This window comes from Phyllostomus hastatus, unplaced genomic scaffold (assembly GCF_019186645.2).
Source record: "Phyllostomus hastatus isolate PE091 unplaced genomic scaffold, TTU_PhHast_1.1 phas_contig_36, whole genome shotgun sequence".
Classification (NCBI taxonomy): domain Eukaryota; kingdom Metazoa; phylum Chordata; class Mammalia; order Chiroptera; family Phyllostomidae; genus Phyllostomus; species Phyllostomus hastatus.
In genome coordinates this window covers 2,328,224-2,346,287 of record NW_025333862.1, presented here as the reverse complement: position 1 = coordinate 2,346,287, position 18,064 = coordinate 2,328,224, and the positions used below count along the sequence as shown (strand labels likewise).

Here is an 18,064-nt window from a genome sequence, read left to right as displayed (position 1 = left end):
AGGAAGTAGAAAGCTAGCAGGGACAGACATGCAAAGATATCTTTGTGCCTGTGGTCCAAGTGTCCCAAGGGGTGGGCGATGAGGTCCAGGTTGGGTCTGAATGGGGCTCTGGCTCTGCCATACCCTAGATGGGAAATCCTGGGCAAGTTGCTTCACCTTGTTCGCTGAGCCTATATTTTCTCATTAGTCTCCTGAACCAAACGTTCTTCACAAGGTTTCTGTGCAGACTCCACAAGTTACAAAACATGGAGTCCATAGTCTGGCACTTAAAAGGCTTCAGTAAATGATCACATTTCATTTCTCCTCTTTCAATGTCCCCTGTCGAGACATCTCTCTTTTCTCCCCTCTGGGCCAGTTTCTCTGGATGGTTGGTGCTGGGCTTGCAGCGGAACGGACTTGGGAACCACAGCTAGGGTGCAGCCCTTTCCTCCCCCCTCCCCCCACGCACTGCGGGAAGTGCCTGGGCAGGATCTGGGAGCTAGCCAGTTGCAGACAGGTATTTCCAGTCTGGCTACAGAAGAAATTGGAGGAGGTAGGGATGGGGATGAGGAAGGAGACCGGAGGAGTCCGGAGCTAGGTGGATCCCCTGGGAGGAGGGAGGGGAGTCCAGCTTTCCGCCGGGTGCTCTTGCTCCAGGATCAGATTTCAACCGAGGCTGCAGCTACTGCGGCTCTCTAAGCCGTTTAGGGCGAGGAGGGGGTGAAAGGAAGAACGCGCTGGAAGGAGGGCGAGCACGTAGACGATGAAGGCCGGCTCCAGCGACTTCCGGCAAGGGCCCAGACCAGCCGCCCCTCCGGCCTTTCCGTGGCTGGTCGCACAGCTCTCCACCAGAGGGCGACCTGCCCACTAGCAGCGGAGTCCTGCTGGCGGAGAACTACAAGTCCCAAGCCGCCAGGGGGTCGCGCCCGCCTCCCCACCCTCTTAATCTCCGTTGGCCGCGGCAAGCGAGGATTGGCTGTCTCCAGGGCTACCGGAGGTGCTGCCTGGTGTCTGAGGCGGGAGGTGGTCCGCCCCCTATTGTGCAGCGGGCGGAGGGTAGCGAAGCGGCTATCTGCAGGTGAGGGCGTGGGCGTTTTGGAGGGGATGGAATGTGAGCGCAGTCTGGGGTGAGGGATAAAGGTGCGGGAGTCAGGCGGTCAGGAGAACGCTGGAGACTTTTGCAGAGAAGTGGAATTCTCTGCGGCTCAACACTAGGGGAGTTCTGGGAAGCGAAGTGGAATTCTTCGCTTCAGTAAATGATCACATTTCATGTGATCATTTGGTGGGTGGGTGTTCCTTGGGAACTGGAGGAGTTCTGGAGGTAATGCGCGCGGGTGTGTGTGTGTAGGTAGGTAGGGGACTGGCTGTTGGTGGGTTCCAAAAGCAAGGAGTTCAGGGGTTTGGAGAAGGCGAGAGCGAAGGAAATTGGGGGTGGGGCAACAGAAGTGTATTGTGGGCTGAGGCAGAATTACAGGGAAGGAAATTCCGAGGAGAAGTGGATGGGAGAAGTGGGTGGGTGGAGATTCTGGTGGAGACGGGGAGTTTGTTGAAGCACAGAAGACCAGATACAGTTGGAGATCAGGTTCGAAAAATAGGCATTTGGGGAGTGGGACTATGAGAAGTAGAGACAACTGGAATGGGGATACTGGGAGAATGAAGGGGTGCTGGGCGTTGAAACCGGTCAGGTGAGGACATGCTGGGGGCAGAGGAGTTGGAAAATTTTTAGGAAAAGCAGAGGAATTCTGGGGAAACCTATGTTGATGAGGTTCTCAGAAAAGTGAGCCAGAAGGGAACTGGCAGTTCCTATACCCTTGGGAAGAAATTTGTTGGGGAAGTATGGGAGAGCTGGCTAGAGGCAGTGGGGAGCAAGGGGAATATTTTCCCATGAGTTGTCGGGAGGCACAGGGCCATCAAGTAGAGGCAGGGGTCATGATGAGAGACTTGGGGATGTTTTATAGCCAGTTGGGAACTGTGAGGCCAAGAGTGGGGTGGAGGCCCAGAGCAGAGTCCACTTGGATTTGCCAGGCCCAAGGCAGCACTTCACCCACCACCCTCCATTCCCAGGCCTTACCCTATGGACTCAAGGCTCTTTTGGAATTTCATGGACCATGCCCCGAGGGCTGGTGAAGGGAGATCCTGCAAATCCTGGGCACTGAGGGTATTGGAGGGGAGCAAGTGGCAGGAGTTGGGGTGAAGCACTTGGGTCAGGGTGTCTAGTGGAAGGAGGCTGCCTGGCAGCATCATGAAGAAGAAGTGGTACCAGCTGCCAGCCCAGAGACCTGCCCAGACCTGGAGGGTGCTGCCTGGGCTCCTAATGGTGAAGGAGGCAGTTCCCCCTTTCCCATTGGCTGACTCACTCACTGCTAAAGCAGTATTCCAAGGCTGAATAGAGAAAGAGGTACTGGTCCCCAGCTTCCAGGGTTCAGAGGTCAGGAAAATGAAGGAAGGAATTCTGTGGGAGTCCCATGGGGACCCTTTTCAGGGGGTTCTAATCCATGTTTTGCCCTTGACTGGCTCTGTGCTCCTGAGTGAGGCTCTTGGAGAGTTTCAAAGTCCTTATTTGTCACCGTGGTGGTGGAGACAATACTATTGCTACCTCCTACCTGCCACCTTTTTATTAGAATCATGATTAAGGAAAAAGAAGGAAGAGGAGGCTGGGCTGTGATGGCTTTTCCATCTTCCATACTTTCCTGAAATTTTTTTCTGAGTGTAATAGGAACCCCCAGTTCCCTCTTGCTTCAATTTTTTGAGGACCTTAGTAAAATGACTTTCCCCAGAATTCCTCTGTGCTTCCTAAGATCTGCTCCTATCATGTCCTGACCTGTCTAGCACTTCCTTCTTCTCCTGTTGCTCTCATCCCAGGCCTTATTCGCCAAGGGGCAGGTGTCAAAATCTCTGGTCTCCTGAAACCCTTCCTCCTACTTATCTGCTTCATCTCCTTTCTCTTCCTTTGCTCTCCTCCTAGCTTTTCACTAACTGGAATTTCTCCTAGTTTCCAGTATTGGCCAACTTGGCATATCACCTTGCTTTTGGCATTTAGGTCTGGCGGTGCTCCTGAGAACAGCTTCCTCAGATATTTCGTGAGCTAAGCCCTAACTGTCCAGAAGAGTACGAGCTGAAACCTGTTATCTGATCAGAAGGATCGGCCAGGCTTGCTGGGCTGTGGACGTCCCAGGCCCCTCCACCTTGCCCCCTGTAGATAGGGGGGGCCGGGTGAGCAGGCAGCTGGGCTATGGTTTGGTGTCTCAATCTGGCCATCCTCAGCCTGATCATCAGCCAAGGGGTTGACGGTGAGCTGGACTCAAGAGCTCCCTGTAAGCTTGGGGTGGGGGTGTTCCACAGGGGTTCTCTGTGAGTATGTAAGGGTTCTGGAGAAGCTGAGGGTTCCCTCAATTACTCGGAGTTCTAGGGAGCCCCCTGAGACACTGATGAGACTTCCTCTCCCAGCCCTGACATGGGCCCCTGCTGTCTTTCATGCCACCCATCATGCAGGTCGAGGGAATTCTGAGGTGGTACCTGTGGTGGGCCGGGCTGGGGAGAGTGCTGTGCTGGGCTGTGATCTGCTGCCCCCAGCTGGCCGGCCCCCTCTACACGTCATTGAGTGGCTACGCTTTGGGTTCCTGCTTCCCATCTTCATCCAGTTTGGCCTCTACTCTCCCCGAGTGGACCCTGATTACGTGGGTAAGAGCTATAGATCAGAGGGATGACCAACAAAGAATGGCTGGGGTTGGGGTTCCTCTTTAACTGTCTGGGTCTGCCCTGACGTCACCTCCAGTTCCATCTCTTCAATTCTGCTTAATAAACATGACTGTACTTCCAAGCTACATTTATACATTCATTCTCATGCACACTAACATATGTGCTGTTTAGAACACCATGTGGTCTCTTCTGAGGGTGATCCTGCAGCCCTGTTTCAAGTATCCAACTTAATTCTCTAATTACTTTTCTAGATCTCATCATGACACTTCCCAGACTCCATCCTGATCTTTTCTGGTCTCTCTACGTGGGCTTGTCCTGGTCCCTGGCTCTGCTATCAGCTCACTCCCCTGCCCTCTCCCTCCTCCACTATCTTTAATGCTAGTTTGGGAGTTCTAGGCCTATAGAGTCTGGGCTGATGAGACAGCAGGGTGGGTAGGTCTATGACCTGTCTGCTTCTCCAGGGGGCTCAACCTGAGCTTTAGTACAGAGCGTGTGCACAGACATGAGCTGGGGAGGATTAGGTTCCCAAAAGATCAGCACATGGAAGGGGCTGGGCTGGGTTGCTGCTTCAAGTGGCTCTTGTATGGACTTTAAAATTGTGTATAGGCCTCCCTGGGCCCCAGCTAGCTCCCTCAAAAGGCTCAGCTTCCTCTTAATCCTGGCTGGAGCCTTCATCTGAGAGGTTTAGTGCAGGTCTCAAGGCAGTAGGGGGGCGCCTAAGGTTGGGTCCTTTAGGAGCTTAGGAGGGGAAGCCCAAGAAAGGCCACCTAGGGAGGTCATTGATGGTGGGAGGGGGGCTTTCCTTTTTCCATTTTTAATTTGAATCTTGAAGAATCCATAGGATTGGTTGAGCTCTGAGAGGCTGGCTGAGCAAAGGGGAGGAGGTTGCCCAAGGGAAGAGTTTACTTTCGAACTGGGGGCAACTGGCAAACATCCTAGTGGAAGCATATATGTCTACCCTTGAGAATTGATGAAAGTGGTCCCTGCTTAAGGCAAGTGGAGAGAAAGTGGCCATACCTACCAGCCCTCTCTTCCTAGTTCTGCTGGCAGTCTGGAAGGGGTGTGGGCTGACTGAGACTGGGCAGTTGCAGAAGATACCTGACTAAAGTAAGGGAGAAGAGGAAGGAGAAGGGCTTTTCCTGAGACTCCACCAGACAGATGTGCAACTCTTCTCCTTCCCTCTACCCCCTGCCCTGTATTGAGGTCTGGCCAGAAACTTTGCTACTGTGGGATTTCTTTTCTGTTTGCCAGGGCTGTGCGCAGTAACCTCTGGGGCTTTATTTCTACTCTTTGTGTCCACTCTACCCCCAGTCTGGAGCTCCTGGTTGGGCCAGGGCTAGTCTGCAGAGTCATGTTCCTGGGGGTGGGATTGAGGGGGGACACCCCTGTGCCCATTAACTACTGCCTCCCAGTGTGGAAGGGGCCTCTCATCCTTTGTGTAGGGGACTGAGAACTGTTGTTGCTAGGCAATGGGAGGTAGAGGTTACTAAGGACAATGCTGTCCTGTCAGAAACTCTTTGGCAAATGAAGGGGATGGCCTGGGACTGTGTGTGAGGCTGATGCCTAGAATGTAGGAAGAACCACCACAAAAGTGACTGGAGCTTTAGGGACTGTACCAAAGGGAAAGCTTCCAACCATTGAGGATTCTAGAATCAGTCTAGTTGAAGAGACTGGATTTATAGGCTAGTATGAAAGCAGTAAAAAGCAGCATAAAACCAGCTAGGACTAAATACTAGGATAAAGTTAGCTATTGTGTGTGAAGTGCCAGCATGGAGAGAGTGTCTGTGTGGTATGAAATGTGACCAGGCATCAGAGGAAAGAAAGGCATGCCTTATTCTACTTCACCTTTCCTGGGGTGGGTCTTAGGCCAGTGTTTCTAATCCATGGGGGCTGCTTTTGGTTTTTGTTTTGTGCTGTATTTCTTGGGAGTTTCAAGGTACCCCAAACAGCAGAAGGGGCATGAGTTTTTTCTCTGTCCTGAGTTGTTTGATACAAATCAGCTATCTCATTCTGCTTTAGAACACCCCTGCTCCATCTAGTCATCTTCCCTTACTGCCTTTTGTCCTCTAAAATCCTCTGCGCGACCACAGCTTCCTGGAAGCCTTCTGTACTCTTTTTGCTTCATAATCTCAGAATGGGCACAGTTAGCACCATTTTTTGAACCGTGCGTATGTGAGCTTGCACATGAATGTGAGTGTGGGTTCCCTGCCTTCTGAGAACTTGTGAGAGCTGGGATACATCTCCTGCTTCATTTATATGTTCCTGAATGCTAGAAGGTCTCAAGTCCATCAGTCGTTGGGCCTATGGGTGGAGAGTGGGCCTCCAGGAGGTAGACCTAGGACTCATGTGGACTCGGGACTGCCTGCCCTGGCCATCTTGTTCTTCTGTAATGGGTCTAGTAGTCCATAGTGCACAGAAAAGTTTGGACATTCAGTATGCTTCACTGGATGTTCTGGTTAACACACAACACACATAGGGAACAATTACCCCCTGGCTACCAGTATCCCACAGTGAGAGCACACTGAGTGTGCTCAGTGCTGAATACCTTGAGCTTGATGTGATCATAATACCACTGTGCAATGGAAAATATGACCACCTGGAGAAAGAAGGCCTGGCTTTGTCATGTGGTTTTGGAAAGAAGCGTAACATTAGTTTCTTTCTATATAGTGGAATTTTTGGAGTGATTAAATTGGTTAACAGTGTGTAATATTGCACAGCCCATTTTCAGCACTCAATTTCCCTCCCTCCTTCTGCCTTCTTATAGAGCTTGAAGATCGCCACAATGAAAAGTTACTATCACGTGGCAGCTAGAGGGGAATGCAGTCTATGGCAAGGTAGATTAGGGTTACTGAGGGTTATCTCACTGGTGGGTGGAAGGGTGTGATTATGTTAAATATTTACCCTCAAGGCCTAGGCTTAATCTAGGTGGGGATTTAAACACCAAGCCCTTTAAGCAGGTCCACCCTTCCTAGAGAATCCACACCTCTGTACTTCATATTTGGGAGAAAAAAGTTCCTGCTTACCACCACACATCTGGCCTCCACTTGATTGTTCTTCTCAGAAGGCATTAGGGGGACTGTAGGTTTAGATTATAGTTCAGAAAAATCTCCTAGAGGTACAATGGAAGCAGATTGGAGTGGGTGAGTGCACTAACAGATTTAGAATTTTTAGTATTAGGAAGGGCTAATTTGGGGCACAGTCTGGTTTGTTAGAGTGGACAAAATGCTAAGGGACTTGTGTCTTTTATCCATATAAAAGATCAAGGTGGGGTGGGCAGCTGTTGAGTGTAGAGTGCTAGGCTGGAGGTGAGAGACCTCTCAGTAGGCTAATGGAGTAACGCAGGTGAAAGACATCTAGGACTAAGGTGAAGGTGGTAGAAAAGGGACAAATGTTTAGGAGGTAGAATTTGAAAGATTTACTGATCAAGCAGAAGGATCAGTAACGGAGAGAATATGTGATGCCAGGTTTCTGGTAAGGTGACTTGGTGTATGGTGGTGCCATTCACTGATAGAAGGAAAAGGGAGATGATGTGTTACCAGGTATGGGACAGGGCCAGGATTGAATGCAGGCTGCCGATTTCAAATCTTGAGCTCATTTACTTGTTCACCAATTTTTATTTGAGAACCTGCTGATGCCAGGCATTCTGTTGCCTGCCTCCTCTACATGATCTCTCCCCTCCACCCCACCTACATTTCTCCCATTTTACAGATGAATACACGGGAGTTGAGATCAGTAACTTGTCCAGGCAATTATACAGCAGAGCTGCTGTTTTTTCTAGGTTGCACTGCCAGGGACTTATGAAGCTGTTTGGGGTGTAGGGCTGTCAGGGGAGGTGCTGAGAGATTTGGGGGCACCCTTTGTCTCAGCCTGGTGGTATAGTGTGAATGCTGACTGAGGTTTGCTGGGCTGTGGTCAGCTGGGGCCTGGGTACCCTGGGGTGTGAGGGTATGTGTGAGGAAGCTGCTGACCTTGCTGTCTGGCGGGGCTGGACTCTGGCATTTAGGCCACTGATAAATAGCCCTGAGGGATTAGGGACTTTAATAGGGTAGGTCTGGGTATCTGCGCAGGCCCCAGACACTGCCGAGGCTTCTGTGGACAGAGTCCTCGCAGGAGGTGTACTCATGGGATCCATCCCTTGCTCTACAGAAAGCTTAGGGATGGGCAGATCCTTAAAGAATCCAAGGATACTAACTAAATGTTGGCTCTTCAGTCTGCTCCCCACAACAGTCCTGAGCTCTGAGTTTCTCTGTCTAGACTGGGTTTCTGCTGCTGAAAGGCAGGAGTGATCAGAGGGACTTCCCTCACTGACCCTCTGTGCCTCTCTGGACCCCACTCTATCAGGGTAACTGGGAGAGACTGGTCTTGTTTTTTACCTCTGAGAATGATCCGTGTGACCCTGATTCAGGACTCTTACTCCAGGGAGAGTCCGGCTGCAGAAGGGAGCATCTCTCCAGATCGAGGGGCTCCGGGTGGAAGACCAGGGATGGTACGAGTGCCGCGTGCTCTTCCTGGACAAGCACAGCCCCGAAGATGATTCTGCTAATGGTTCCTGGGTGTTTCTCATGGTCAATTGTACGAAGCTGGGAGCTGGATGATGGGACACCTGGCTGGCAATAGGGGGAGAGGAGGGTGGTTCAACTGCCCCACCCTTGCTGACACCCTTATTTGTTCTCTCAGTGTTTACATTCTGCCCCTCCCATCCCCTGAGTGCCACAGACAGGGTGTCCCTGGGCTGGGTGTTCCTCTGGAACTGGGGGGGCTGAGGGCTGCAGCCCTGATCTGTCTCTGCCTTCAGGCTGATATCCCCTCTAGCAGCCCCTGATGCCTCTCTCTTTACAGCACCCCCTCAGTTCCTGGAGACACCTCCCCAGGTGCTGGAAGTTCAGGAATTGGAGCCCTTGACCTTGCGTTGTGTGGCTCAAGGCAGCCCCCAGCCTCATGTGACTTGGAAGCTCCAAGGACAGGACCTTGGCCAGGGCCATGGCCAGATGCAGGTGAAGCCTGTTGGTGGGCAGGGTGCACCAGATGGAGTATGAGGAGCTGGTGGAGGCCTGGGAGAGGGGCTGAAGAACAGCTGGCAAAGGCCTGAGGAGGGGCTTTGTCTCTCTATCCTGAACCTGGGGTGCTGCCCCCTCTGCTGGCCAGCCTTGGAAGTGCATGGTCTGAGGCCTGCTGAAGGGGTTTTGCCCCCTCAATTCCTACCCTAGGTGCAGAACGGGTCGCTGTGGATTCGGCGGGTGGAGCGAGGCAGCTCTGGGATCTACACCTGCCAAGCCTCCAGTACTGAGGGCAGCACCACCCACACCACCCAGCTGATTGTGCTAGGTGCTTTCTGGGGGAAGAGCTGGGAACTGGGACACCTTTGTGTGAGGCCTGACTTGTGGCTGGGGGTGCATATGGCTGGAGTTTGGAGGAGATGTATGCCTTAGGATGGGGGCCCGAGGAGAGTGAGGAAACTCCCAATGCAGGCTGTTCCTCTAAAATTAGCATCTTAAATTTTAAAAGGGTTAGTAAACAGAGAGATAGACATTTAGTGCAAAGTGATATGGTATAGTGGAAAGAGCATGTGTGCTGGTGTTAGATCATGTGACCCCCTTGACCCTTGGTTTCCCCATTATATAAAGAGATTCATCTGCCACCACAAATTCTAGGATTGTAGTAAGAATTTAATTAGTGAGCAGCACATAGTAATTCTTGGCCAAGACCTTCCCTTTAGAAGGAAAGCAGAGAAACAGGCCTGGACTCTGCCTTTATAGAGTCTCTCATCTATGTGGGAAAGTAAGACCATTTAGGAACTGTGGTTCTCTGTGAAATGCAGTGCCGGGTAATGGTTAAGAGCAAAGTCTGTGGTGTTGGCAAAACCTGAAGGTGAGTCTTACCTTTCCTGCTGCCCTTGGGCAAGTTACACCTCACAACCTCTCTGCCTCTGAGCCTTCATTTCTTCATGTATGAAGTAGAGACAGTAATTCCTCCCACAGAGGCTCTTCTGAGGGTTAAATGAGATGATGCAGTGCAGTGCTTAGCAGAGCTCCTGGCTTGCCTATTATTGACTACTCATGTACAGCAGCAGAAGTTAGAGCAGGGGATCTGTGGTTCGGCCAGGCTCTTAGGAAGAGCATTCCATGCTGGGGGTTCAGAGAGCCTAGGGATGTGGTGAGCCTGGCACAAGGCACAGCGAGCTGCCCACACTGACCTGACAAGAGTTGTTCCTAAGATTTGACATACGAAAAGATGGTTGGCCAGGCAGGGAGTGGTTGGATCAAGAGGGCTGCGTCTAGAAGTTTTGAGCTTCAAATGGTAGGAGATAGCAGCTGTTGTGGGTTCTTGAGCAGAAATTGCCGTAGCCAAAGAATGAATGGCTGTTCAGTGCATGGATGGCCATCAGTGGGAGAGCCTGGGGTAAGGTACTGGGTACTTAGATTAGGAGAGGAAACATAGAGGTGGTTTAAGATGTGGCAGATGAGGGGTATAGAGGGTAAATGAATGGAAACTTAAACCTGATACCCCTCCCCAAGACACACACACATGCACAGAAAGAGTTCTTGGGCAGGAGAAACTCAGTGAATGAGTGTTCCAGAGGGCAGGTCCAGGAATAACAGTACAAGTGAACTCAGGTTTCTGGGAAGACTGTGGACTGAGATGCCCCCTCCCCTTGTGCTCCCCCACAGGACCCCCAGTCATCGTGGTGCCCCCCAACAACAGCACGGTCAATACCTCCCAGGATATTTCATTGGCTTGCCAGGCTGAGGCATACCCTGCTAACCTCACCTATAGCTGGTTCCAGGACAGCATCAATGTCTTCCACATTAGGTGGGGCTCTGGAGGGTGGAGGTAGGGTACTGGTGGATAGTCTTTAAGGCCTCTTGGCTGAGCATGGCCTGGATGTTTCTCCACACATACTATATTGCAGCCGCCTGCAGTCACGAGTGCGGATCCTGGTGGATGGAAGTCTGTGGCTGCAGGCTGTCCAGCCTGATGATGCTGGCCTCTACACCTGTGTGCCCAGCAACGGCCTCCTACACCCACCCTCAGCCTCTGCCTACCTCACTGTGCTCTGTAAGACTGACCCCTGCTCCCCTCAAAGCTCTCTCCCCCTGGGCCAGGCCAAGGTCCTCCTGCATAATTTGCCACTGTTTTCCCTTAGACCCAGCCCAGGCAACAGCGATGCCTCCTGAGACACCCCTGCCCATAGGCATGCGTGGGGTGATCCGCTGCCCAGTTCGTGCCAACCCCCCACTGCTCTTTGTCAGTTGGACCAAGGATGGGCAGGCCCTTCAGCTGGAGAAGGTACAGGCTTACAGGCTTACAGGGTTACAGGGTTACAGGCTTGGGGCAAGGGAATGAAGGTCCCAGCTTTTTTTTTTCTGTCATGACAGCTGCGGTAGAGTTAGTTCAGTTTAATTCAAATCACTTACTAGAGCATACACTTAATACCAGGTGATGTGCAATGTGTTGCATGTGGAGCAAGAACAGTGAGATTCCATGCTTAAGTAGGGCACAGCTTAGAAAGGGGAAGGACAGCAATAGAAACACTTTGCTGGAAGGCCAGGGATGAAGTTTCTTCTTGTAGGGATTAGTTTAGGATAGATCAGCTGTAGTCTGGGATTTTGGTGATGGGCCTTGAAGGGTGGCCCTACATGCAGAAACCAGGCTTGGTTTTCATGCAGAAACCAGGGCTCAGAAGCAAAAAAACAATATAGTGTATCTATGATAATGAATCATCCTGCTTGGTGGGAGTACCTATGTGGATGTGAATAGTGCAGAGAAAGCTGGAAAGACAGATGGTGCCAAAAGGAAGAACTCTGGATGGCAAGTTAATATTACCTCATTCCAGGAGTTTGGGATCTTTTGTTTGTCTGCAAAGACTATAAATTCCTTGTGGGCTAGTATTGCATTTTGTAATCCTAGTATTTCCAGGGCTTCTTCAATAATAGTACTCAGTAAGTTTTTGTTCAACGTTAAAAAAAAATCTAAAGGCAGTTGGAGGCAGTGAAGTTGCTTGAGCGATGCTGTGATAGCATCATAGCTGTGTTGTTCGTTGGATGGAATGGAGGGGGAGAGAGTAGGCAAGGGCGAGGGGTTCTTGGGCTGTTGAAGTGGTCCAGATGAGAGATTATGTATCCTGAGTTAGAGAGGAGGACATGAGGGTAGATGGGCTTCACATGTAGACAGTAGGCCTTCCTTAGGAGGATAGACCTGCTGAGTATATAGATGGAGGAGTGAGGGAGAGGAAGGAGTTAGATGTTAGTAAGGACAGTGGGACCTTTAATGGAGAGATAGGGAAGCCAGGAAAAGGATCTGATTTGGGGTGGAAGATGCTGAGTTTAGTCATGGAGTGCTGGGAAGACAAACAGATGATGTCCCAGTAAGCAGGGAGCCCCCATACAGCTTAACTGCTGGGATGCTGTTCACACTGTATTCTCTGGAGTTGTGTAGTTCTAGCCTTCACAGCCATTGTGAGTGGCCCCTCTCTAGGAGAGACAGAGGACGAGTGCTGAGAGGTCAGGCCTAGAAAGTGAAGCTGTGCTGTTCTCTTTATAGTTGTGGGCTTCTTGTACCTGTCCTCACTGCTCTTGCCTCTGCTGACTTTCTTTCATTATCATGTCTTCCTTACAGTTCCCTGGCTGGTCCCAGGGCCCAGAAGGGTCACTTGTCATTGCCCTGGGGAATGAGGACGTTCTGGGAGAATACTCCTGTACCCCCTACAACAGTCTTGGCACTGCAGGGCCCTCCCCAGTGACACGCGTGTTGCTCAAGGTGAGGCTCATGGTGAGCCAGCAGCAGTGGGTCATGTGGCTGAAGATGCACCCTGTGTGGAGAACTGACTGGTAGAGGGCTGTGTTAGGGGGCTTTCAAGTTTGTGTTTCCTGTGGTCACAGCAGCAGCTGTCAGATGCCATCCCAATTTTATTTATTTATTTATTTATTTATTTGCTGAGATGGTAGTAGGGAAATGGGAGATAAGTCACACAGTACATCCACAGTCAGATACTCTTTCCACCCCTACTCTCACTAACCTTGACCACACCACTTCCCTCTCTGGGGGTGTTCTGTAGGAGCCTGTACACCTCCAGGGAGACCTCCCAGCCCCTCAGTCTTCTCTATCCCATCAGGGAATAGAGACATGGAACTAGGGAGATAGTGAGAGATGAGGCTGAGATGTGGTGGTACTGGGAGCCCCAGAAAGGGTATAGCAGTATGAGAGAGGCCTTTTCCAATGCCAACTCTGGCTTGCAGGCCCCCCCAGCTTTTCTAGAACGGCCCAAAGAAGAATATTTCCAAGAAGTAGGGCGGGAGCTACTCATCCCCTGCTCTGCTCAAGGAGACCCTCCTCCTATTGTCTCCTGGGCCAAGGTAAGGCTCTTGAGCCTGCTTTGCCTGTACTCTGGCCAGCATACCCCTTCCTCTTTGTGTCCCTATTCATTTTGTGGAAAGGAGGATGTGGGAAGGGAAAGATTCTCAGAGGCAGGGTGGGGAGGAAGCTGGAGCTGCCCGGATAGACAGGTGGCACCCTTGGTGGGGGGTGGCTGCATGTATCCTTAGGGCTGACCAGTGGTTCTGTAGGTGGGCCGGGGGCTGAAGGGCCAGGCCCAGGTGGACAGCAACAGTAGCCTCATCCTTCGACCATTGACCAAGGAGGCCCATGGGCGCTGGGAGTGCATCGCCAGCAATGCTGTAGCCCAAGTGGCCACCTCCACGTATGTCTACGTGCTGGGTTAGTGTCTGCATAGTCGGCTGTGGGCTGCAGGAAGTCACGTGGGACAGGAGATGGGGAATCAGTTTTGGAGGCTCAGCTGGGGATAGTGGGTGGGGGATCCCTGGAATGATGGGTGGAGAGCAGAGGCTCTGGGCTCCTTATGGCCCTGACCGTTATCCCTACTTCCATTCTCCCCTATCCAGGCACCAGCCCCCATGTTGTTACCAATGTGTCCGTGGTGCCTTTGCCCAAGGGTGCCAATGTCTCCTGGGAGCCTGGCTTTGATGGTGGTTATCTGCAGAGATTCAGCGTCTGGTATACCCCATTGTGAGTGGCCTACAGGCCACTCCTCTCTTCCCCACCCTGATTCTCTCTGGCCTTCTGCCCTTTCTCCCACCCTCTATTCCAGCCTTGCCCCAGCTCTGCTGCCTGATTTACTGAGAATCTTTAGGTGACCCTGGATAGTTGAGGGGAGGGGAGAGACCAGCTTTCTGGACTCCAAGCTTCCTGGTCTTCCTAGTTGATGAGGTACCTCCATTTCCTCATGTCCCCTCCAGGGCCAAGCATCCAGACCGAGCCCACCATGATTGGGTGTCCCTGGCGGTGCCCGTGGGGGCTGCTCACCTCCTTGTACCAGGGCTGCAGCCCCACTGCCAGTACCAGTTCAGTGTCCTAGCTCAGAACAAGCTGGGAAGTGGGCCCTTCAGCGAGATCGTTCTGTCTGCCCCTGAAGGTGAGAGACCTCTCACCCCTGAGCAGCAGATAAGGATGGGGAAGGGCTGGCAGGAAAAGCCCTGATATGAGAGGATCTGGGTGGGAGGGGTCAGAGGTACTGAGCAGCTTGGGGCCCAGAGGAATTTGTAGAAGATGATCCAGCCTTGTCTTTCGGGGATCTGGGAGAATGGCTAGACACTGGGGATTCTGGAAAGCCATGGGAAGGGCACTGGAAATCTATTTCTACCATGCCTGTCTATCCCATTCAGGGCTTTCTACCACACCAGCTGCCCCCAGGCTTCCTATGACAGAGATGGCACCTCCCCTGTCCCCTCCCAGAGGTCTGGTGGCAGTGAGGACACCCCGGGGGGTACTACTGCATTGGGATCCCCCAGAATTGGTCCCTCAGAGACTGGATGGCTACATCCTAGAGGGTCGACAAGGCGCCCAGGGCTGGGAGGTGCTGGACCGGGCTGTGGCAGGCACGGAAATGCAGTTGCTGGTGCCTGGCCTTATTAAGGTTAGTATGGGAGGTTGGCACAGGAGGTTCTCCTACGGCTCTCCAGGCCCCAGCTCCATGCCCCAAATCTGATTGTCTCACGAAGATTTGACCACCTTTCTGTTTGCTTCATCCTAACCTTTCAACTGCTGTGTCTTTCCAAATGGGGCTGGGGTGGGTGGTCAGGCTGGGTCCTGACCTCCTTCCTGGACACCTGCACTCCCAGGATGTTCTCTACGAGTTTCGCCTTGTGGCCTTGGCTGGTGGCTATGTCAGCAATCCCAGCAACTTGGCCAACATCTCTACTTCTGGTGAGAACCTGGAGGGAGGGCTGAGGCTGGGGTCTAGGGTGCTGTGAGCCCACTGAGTCTGGACACTGACCCTCCCTCCTGGCCCCTTCGGCAGGCCTGGAGGTCTACCCGTCACGCACCCAGCTGCCAGGCCTCCTGCCACAGCCTGTACTGGCCGGCGTTCTGGGTGGGCTCTGCTTCCTAGGGGCAGCTGTCCTTGTGAGCATCCTGGCTGCTTGCCTAACCAGCCAACGCAGGGCTGTCCGCCACCGCCACCGCAAGCACCTCCGCCAAGGTAGGGCCAACTCCCATCAGTGCCTCCTACTTTGAGGAAAGCCCTCCTTTCTCCACCTTGCACCCTGCCTTGCCTACTCTATCCCAGCTGGGCACCTGCTGTTGGGTGAGGGTCTACATCTGGGGCCCTGGAGGGCCCTCGGTTTGCCTGTGTCACCTCTGGTTCTCCTGCCCTTACAGATCTACCTCTTATCTTCTCTCCACCCCGGCTGTCAGCTCCACCGTAAGTCCTTCCTCCTGCCTCCCCACAGTGTGCACCTATTGTTGGTTTCTGTTTGTGTACCTCAGGGTGGGAGTCCTGGGAAGTGGAACAGAAGTGAGAAGGAAGTGATGATGGGTTTGCAGAGCCCCATCCTGGGGGTGGTCCAGTGTTTGTGCCTCTCTCCACCTCTCCATGAGAGTCCTTTTTCACTTGCTTTACTAGCTTTGTTCTGTTGTGTACCAAACCTATCCAGGCCTGAGGTTGGTTCCTGGGAGAAGGGCTGGCCATTACCAAAGAACCTGATCTCTTGCCCTTCCTTAGGTCTGTTCCAGGCTCAGGCAGTCCTGACAGTGTGGCCAAGCTGAAGCTCCAGGCTTCCCCAGTCCCCAGCATGTGCCAGAGTCTGCTCTGTGGGGAGCCCACTAGACCCCCCAGTTCCCCTCCAGATCCTTCACCTAGCTGGGGACCCTTGCCCTTGGAGCCCATTTGCCGGGGACCAGATGGGCGCTTTGTGATGGGACCCAATGTGGGGACCCCCCAAGAAAGGTCAGGCCCTGAGCAGGTCGAACCTTGGACCCTGGCCCAGTGTCAGACCAGGTCCTATGACTGCAGCAGCAGCCGCAGCAGCCCCAGTGGGCTGCCCCAGCCCCTCTGCATTGCAGACATCAGCCCTGTGGAGCCCTCTTTTGCATCCTCGCCCAGTCCCCTGCCAGGTGCAGGACCCCTGCTCCAGTACCTGAGCCTGCCCTTCTTCCGGGAGATGAATGTCGATGGGGACTGGCCCCCTTTTGAGGAGCCTGGTTCTGCTGTACCCTCAGATTACACGGACATTCAGCCCTGCCAGACCTCACCTCTCCTTCAACCCCTGGACTCCCCCCCGGGATCCCCCAGGGCAGTACTTCCTGGAGCTGTAGTCTGTACTGGGGCTGTCACAGAGCCTGCATACACAGCACTGGCTGACTGGACACTGAGGGAACGGTTGCTTTCAAGCCTTGTCCCTGGTGCCCCTCGGGGCAGCGTCACCAGCCAGAGCAGTGGGCGGGGCAGTGCCTCTTTCTTTCGGCCCCCTTCCACTGCCCCCTCAGCAGGAGGCAGCTACCTCAGCCCCACTCCAGGAGACACCAGCAGCTGGGCCAGTGGCCCTGAGAGGTGGCCCCGAAGGGACCATGTGGTGACAGTCAGCAAGAGGTAAGGGCACACTCCCTGCCCATCCCTGCCCTGGCCCTAGTCCTGCCTGTCATCTCAGACTTTCTCCCCACCCCTCTCCTAGTATCTTCTGCCTTCTCTTTTCCACTCCCACCTTGGGGCCAGGAGACCTTGTCTCCTTTTAGAAGCTTTGGCCTGAAGTCTAGGGATCCTCAGGGGAAACTCATGGCCCTATCTGAATTTGGGAAGCCTAGGTTTCGGCTTTTCTGGCCACTCTTCCTCCACCCACCCCACACATTTGGCCCTTTTTATAGGAGGAACACATCTGTGGATGAGAACTATGAATGGGATTCAGAATTCACTGGGGACATGGAATTGCTGGAGACTCTGTACCGGGGCTTGGCTGGCCCTCGACCCCGACTTGAAGCTGAGTCAGAGCTAGGTGTGTGAGCTCTCCAGAAAGGCAGGCATTCCTGGCCTTGCTGGTCCATGTTCTCTCACAGCCTTAGGACCAAGTCTGTTCCCTGTTGGGCCTGGGGCCCCAGGCTCTTCCTCTTATTCCCTTGGTTCATCTGACCTGCCAGCCCTGGGGAGTTTATGGTGCCAGTCAACCTCAAGATTTTTGTCCTCTGGTTGTTCTGCCCTCCTGTTGCAGGTGCCAAGACTCCAGAGATGGGCTGTCTCCTGAACACTGCCCATACTCCTGGGCCTGAGGCCCGCTGTGCCGCACTTCGGGAGGAATTCCTGGCCTTCCGCCGCCGCCAAGATGCCACTAGGGCCCGGCTACCAGCCTATTGGCAGCCAGTCCCTCATTCTGAACAGGCCACTCTGCTGTGAACACCCTAATGTCAGGGTGAAGGTACATGGACCCTGCAAAGGAGACCCCAGCAAGACCCAGCTGTGGCCTAGGAAACTGCCCATGCGCCTTTGAGACCTAGGCATAGATGTTGACTGTGGGCTTGAGTGGGCATAGTGTGGGGTGTATGTGCTGAGCCCCTAGAGCCTGGGGACTAGAACAGGGATCCTAGGCCTACCAGGGTGTGTGTGTGTGTGTGTGTGTGTGTGTGTGTGTGTGTGTGTGTGTTCATAGTCTGGGTAATGTTTTATATGGGTGAATAAAGAAAATCTGGAAAATGTTTCTATGTCGTCTGGCTTTGAATCTAAGAGGGAAGTGGGAAAATGTTGAGCCCTTAGAACAAGGGACTCTTCCTAAATGAATGGAGGTGTATGCAATATCCATTCAAAAAGCATTTATTGCTTGTCTACTGAAGTCAGCTACTAAAGACCAGCCATAAAGCTAGATGTTGAGAAAATATGAAGTTCACTAAGTCATACCTCTGCCCTTGGGGACTCTCTTGTCAGTGAGGCAGACAACTGAAATAGTTATAGTATGATGCAGTAAGTTCTGTGATAAAGCAATGTGTTGGTTATTGTGGTAGCACAAAGGAGTCAACACAGTGAATGCTTACAGCATGGCTGGGACAAATGCTTCATGTTGGGGATCCTCAGAGTTTTTACAGAGTGAGAACAATGACAGCTAATAAC

General features: G+C 52.8%; 1 protein-coding gene across 7 annotated transcripts; it reads left to right on the top strand.

Annotated features, from left to right (window-relative positions):
- The first annotated feature begins 517 nt into the window (after window positions 1–517).
- Window positions 518–17,644, top strand: IGSF9 (immunoglobulin superfamily member 9). 7 transcript variants are annotated; one of them, XM_045841506.1, is made up of 21 exons: window positions 518–1,057; window positions 3,020–3,269; window positions 3,472–3,660; window positions 8,098–8,250; window positions 8,518–8,672; window positions 8,886–9,003; window positions 10,347–10,488; window positions 10,589–10,734; window positions 10,823–10,965; window positions 12,295–12,435; window positions 12,915–13,031; window positions 13,242–13,392; window positions 13,578–13,701; window positions 13,932–14,107; window positions 14,358–14,608; window positions 14,814–14,898; window positions 14,993–15,172; window positions 15,352–15,394; window positions 15,695–16,561; window positions 16,834–16,961; window positions 17,175–17,644. In XM_045841506.1, exons 2-21 carry the CDS (start codon window positions 3,212–3,214, stop codon window positions 17,354–17,356), a joined length of 3,549 nt encoding a protein of 1,182 aa, XP_045697462.1. In that variant the 5' UTR covers window positions 518–1,057; window positions 3,020–3,211; the 3' UTR covers window positions 17,357–17,644. The 7 variants fall into 7 exon arrangements, with proteins under 7 accessions (XP_045697462.1, XP_045697467.1, XP_045697466.1 ...); XM_045841508.1 differs by lacking the exon at window positions 518–1,057 and adding an exon at window positions 1,126–1,300; XM_045841505.1 differs by lacking the exon at window positions 518–1,057 and adding an exon at window positions 1,126–1,327.
- The last annotated feature ends 420 nt before the right edge of the window (window positions 17,645–18,064 follow it).